Source organism: Lolium perenne, chromosome 3 (assembly GCF_019359855.2).
Source record: "Lolium perenne isolate Kyuss_39 chromosome 3, Kyuss_2.0, whole genome shotgun sequence".
In the NCBI taxonomy this organism is placed as follows: domain Eukaryota; kingdom Viridiplantae; phylum Streptophyta; class Magnoliopsida; order Poales; family Poaceae; genus Lolium; species Lolium perenne.
Genome location: NC_067246.2, coordinates 47037258 through 47042358, shown reverse-complemented (window position 1 = coordinate 47042358; position 5101 = coordinate 47037258). Strand labels below are relative to the sequence as shown.

Genomic DNA, 5101 nt, shown 5'->3' with positions numbered 1-5101 from the left:
ATCATAGGACAAAGAACTCTGATTCAGCTAGTAACAACTTCACAAATGGAAATGATTTCTTCAATAACCTGTATCACATCCTTCACCTAATGGAAATATTTGACAACCTGAACAAGTTTAGAGTATATGATTAGCGTACATCAGCGTGAGAAGTAAGAACTTTCACTGAAGTCATGACCAAAAATATCAACAAAACAGTCTTTATCATCAATACCTTAGTTTAGTCGGACAAATCAACAAATATTGGGTACACTAAATCGGCTCGATAAATATATTAAACTAGATAATACCCGACACATTGCAATGGAACATATGCCAAGAAAATTAATGAGAATTAACAAATTTGAATATGACATACACCAATGCACCCTCAAAGAAATAAAGAAAAAGAAGAAAATATGTTTTCATACATTTAGTGGGAACCCCTCGCATTGGCAAATATAACATGATTCCTTCATTGGTCATGATCTCACGAAGCAGGCATCACAAAATTTATGATTTATTGGCTTCTTGGTGGCGTCAAAATCTGATCATGCAAAAAAAAGATGAACCTAAATGTTGGGAATATATCATAGTAAAGCAAAATGGTCATTGACATCATGAATGTAGAGAAATTGGTACCTGGGAACATGTGAATGTGACTGGTGCAGCCACAATGGAGTTTGTAAATAGTGGGCAAGCAGAATATGAACGAAGGAAAAAAGATTCAATCTGTATTGCTGAAAACCTTACGAATGCTTCTTTTGTAACTCTTTGCTAATGCGGCAGGAGTCATCTACGCATTGCCCGTGTCTCCAGAAACAATTCTTTGGAGTTGACAGAAAGCTCCTAATGCTCGAAATATTGAACTGAGAAGAGTACAATAAACCTTAAATAGAGGGTACAGTGAAACATACCATTGACACACACATCACCAACACTTTGTCACTCGATATCTCGATTGGTAGGACATGACCCCGGTCTCCTTGAATTATGTTGCAGATATAGTATGCACTGTACCAAGACTTAGACATCACCAAAGAACACATATTCTGAACTGCGACAGAAGCAAATGGAGAGAGAGAATCTGCTAGGTCGATCAGGGACACACATGTCCTTGGAGCACACCAAATGGAGCTTTGTTTGGCTCTCAAAGTATCTACTAGGTCGATCAACAATCCAAGAAATAATCAGGTTCAAGTTCAATATACCAGCCAAAATGTCCGTGCACTGATGGTGTACTCACAGTAATATTCAAGTGCAAATAGGTGCCATCATAAGCTTCCGATAGAAGCATTTAGGAGTTGTGCACGAACACTGAGCAAGAAATGAAATGGAAAAATGAACAAGAGAAAACGTAAGCCTTTAATTACCTCCGATTGTGTAATTACTTCAGATACCGAAGATCAAGAGAAAACGTAAGCCTTTAATTACTTCAGATGCTTAAAATCATCACTAGCTGACCCATTAGCAATCAGATACCGAAGATCAAGTGTAGTACTAGATTTTCAGATTCTAGCAGAGCTAAGAAGTAATTGTTTATGTAATTGCAAACACATCCGGGCTCACACTCTAACATTCAAAAAAATTGCAAAGTACGGCCACATTACTTGTACGTTTTACAAGAATTATAAAAACTCTGCACGTGAGTATATCGAAGGATTAAATATTTAAATGGCAGCTTCCTAATCATCACACTGCAGAACTCTACCCGGCCATGATTGAATGTCTGCAATTGAAACTTACCCTAACCAAGAATCTAGAACCCTAGAAATTTAGGGGGGAAGAAGAGGAGGCGGTACTTACTGGTGAGCAAGAATAACAAGGCGTGTTTGCCTCCTGAACTGTGGTATTGCTCCCATACCAACAATCCGTGATGCCAATTCAGAAGGCAGCTGAAAACAAGTTTAGATATACAGTAAACACACAAGATTGATATACAGTCAGCCAACAAGGAACTAAGACAAGACAAGAATTACCAGAGTGTATTTCCTACTCTGCACGACACAAGGATTAGGGAGGGAAGGTCTGTGTGATGGTCCATGAAATTTGCACAAGTATATAAGCCCTCGAGCTCTCATTTTGCAGGCCGGGAAGCTCGGCCTTGAAACGAGAGCATATCACTCGTTCTCACCCGCAGGCTCCGATGGTTTCAGCCTTGCTTGGTGCATCAGTTTGTACACACTCGTCCCAATCAGGCCCCTTATGAAGGCATGAACCCAGAACTTGTTCAGTGTATCCTTCTCGTCCCCATAGGAAATACAGATGCAGTTGTAAATCAGACAGCTGCCTCTTAGCCATCTCGTTCAGTGTATCTGAAGCAGCAGCCAGCTTTCCTGCAGTCAGCTGTGCGTATGCAAGTGTAGCATACACAAGACAGTCAGCTTCTAAACCTTTTCCTTGCATTTTGGTGAAGTATTTTTTGTGCAAGATAAACCAAGCCCCTGTTGCAAAGCCTTGGGATCAGAGACCTGTGTACTGATTTACCTGGTGGAGGGCCTCTTTTTCATAAGTTCATCAGGAATGAGTAGAGCTGCATCTGTGTTATTCTTCTTGTAGAAAGCATCGACCAGCGATGAAAATGCACTATAATTGGTTGGAAATCCTGAAGACATACAAATCGGACGTCATTAGTATAGACTGATGTGCCCAAATAACCAGTGTAGTATGAAGAGTTAGTCAATGGTTTATTGCACGCTGACTGTTTTGTATTGTTATGTAAGGATCACGCGCTTAACTCAAAGATTATCACGGTGACAGATGTCCGCCTCGATGCCCTCGCTCACCATCTGCTCATGCGCTCACATCGTCTCCATCACCTTCCTGAGGTAGAGCGTGATCACGGTGTTGAACGAGAAGCGGTCCAGCAGCACGCCGGCCGTGTACATCCTCGGCATGAGCGCTTCCGCGCGAGCGGCGTCCCCTACCTTGAGCCGCACGTGCAGCATTGGCGTTGCAGACATGCGTGTCCACGGCGACCCCGGTGCGCGCCATATCGTCAAACACCTTGCGCGCGGTGGCCGTCATCCGGAATCTGACGAGCGCGGTGAGGAGTGCGATGCAGGCGTGGGCGTTGGGGGCGAGGCCCCGCACGCGCATGTGGTCGGCGTCGTGGGGGCGGCCGGACTGGGCGACTGCGAGGAGGATCCAAACTGAAATCCCGACCAAGTTTTCCGTGTGTAAACCTTGTCTCCCGCTCCTGAAAGTTACCTCCGTCTGCCTAATCCCAACTGCACGGTGGAGTATATTCTGCGACGGAAGGCAATTCGCGTCGCAACCTTTCCTTCAATTTTGACATTGCGGAGCCCGGAGTAACGAGCTGTGGCTCCAAAGATGATTACAGGTGCACGCACAGGACACAAGGGACTGCGACAGATAAAGAAATTCAGAACACAGACTGCGGCTAGGTAACAGGCTAACAGCTCAAACCGAGTGGACCATGACCAAATCCAAACTATACTCCATAATACGCAAGCTCATAGAGACACCACACGAGACTGGACCAGATTGATTCAAAAACGTCCGCGTCTCTTCATCAGATTGAAATAACAGTGCTGCTCCCGCAGGCAAACACAGTTTATATAAAGATCACAGTCCAACATCTAACTACAGAGTACACCTGAATGTCGAAAGAAACAAGGAACCAGAAGACACAAGGAACAAGGACACGGCAGGCTCCAAACTACAGGCTTGAGGAGAGGCCAGTGCTACCTGAAATCACGACAACACCTATGCAGCGCAGATATGAAAATGCCCAATCGCAACTGCAACGCGCTGGTTTCTAGGAGCCAGAACAATCTGGATTACGGTTTCCGAACAAATACATAGTTTCATGTGGCTGCGATTTTCAGTGCACTGCGATGGAACAGAAGATTATCCAGCAGCAGAAACATCAACAGGAAATTGAGGAAAGGGGAATGCAAATCTGGAAACTTAGAGGCTGCATCTGGCAGATTTACAAATCGGCATACCGAAACAAAAAAAACAGGGAGCGTGAGAAGCTGACACTGTCACATAAACCACAAAGACGAATTGAGCATGAGAGACAAACATTGTTGAATCAAACTAAGGTAGTAGCACCATTACTATTTCTCGAGATAGAGAAACAGGGTGTTTTTCCATACAGAACAAGCACAGTTCTTGCGACATCACAAACTAAGAACAAACTCACACAGCTAACTACAGACTACCATCAAATCTGTCAGCCAGCCAACCACAAGGAGGCAGAACAATCTAGGCAGAGGTGAACTTGGTGACGGCCTTCGTGCCCTCAGACACGGCGTGCTTGGCGAGCTCCCCTGGCAGCACGAGGCGAACAGAGGTCTGGATCTCCCTGGAGGTGATGGTGGGCTTCTTGTTGTACCTGGCGAGCTTGGCGGACTCGCCGGCCAACTTTTCAAAGATGTCGTTGATGAAGGAGTTCATGATGGACATGGCCTTGGAGGAGATGCCGATGTCGGGGTGGACCTGCTTGAGCACCTTGAAGATGTAGATCTTGTAGGTCTCGACGCTCTTCTTGCCCTTCTTCCTGCCCCTTTTCTCGCCGCCCTCCTTGGCGGCGGTCTTGCCGGCGGGGAGGCTCTTCCCCGCCTTGGGCTTCTTGGCGGCGGGCGTCTTCTTCGCCTTCTCGGTGGCCGGCTCCTCCTCCACGGGCTTCTTCTCCGCCGGCTTCTTCTCTGCCTTGGGCGCCATGGATGCTGCTGCTGATTCGACGAGGAGTGAGGTGGGGTTTCGCTGGGAGATGGGGAATTGGTTGCAGATTGAGATGTGAGGAAACGAGGAGGGGGCGGAATCCTTATATAGAAAAGAGGAGGTGGACGCTGATTGGTCAGGAGGTGGTTGCCACGGATCGGTGCTGCAAAGTAATTCCAGCCGTTCGACCCAGCTCGGGATGGACGGGCAGGATGCGTTTAGACATCAGATATGGATTGGAAAGATTGCTTTGATGTCTTCATAATTGATAGCTCAAATATCTTCATTTTTAATGAAATGGTATCATGCTATTTTCAAGGTCGTCACTGAGGTGTACTGTAAAACTTGCAAATTGGCTGTTTCTTTTCAGTGTGATGTGGAATTTATTAGTAGCCTTTTTTCCGCATCCTATCTGAGGGCACGGGTCAAA

General features: G+C 45.7%; 1 protein-coding gene and 1 pseudogene across 1 annotated transcript; both read right to left on the bottom strand.

Moving 5' to 3' along the window:
* Positions 1-1781: 1781 nt before the first annotated feature.
* Positions 1782-3444, bottom strand: LOC127339285 (uncharacterized; annotated as a pseudogene).
* A 567-nt stretch (positions 3445-4011) lies between these two features.
* LOC127341365 (histone H2B.1-like) lies at positions 4012-4736 on the bottom strand. The gene has a single exon (XM_051367176.2). The coding sequence runs from the start codon at positions 4669-4671 to the stop codon at positions 4213-4215; it is 459 nt and encodes a 152-aa protein (XP_051223136.1). The 5' UTR covers positions 4672-4736; the 3' UTR covers positions 4012-4212.
* Positions 4737-5101: the final 365 nt, after the last annotated feature.

Excerpts from the sequence above, each read along its gene's own strand:
- LOC127341365 (XM_051367176.2), bottom strand. The coding sequence starts at position 4,671 with ATGGCGCCCAAGGCAGAGAAGAAGCCGGCGGAGAAGAAGCCCGTGGAG.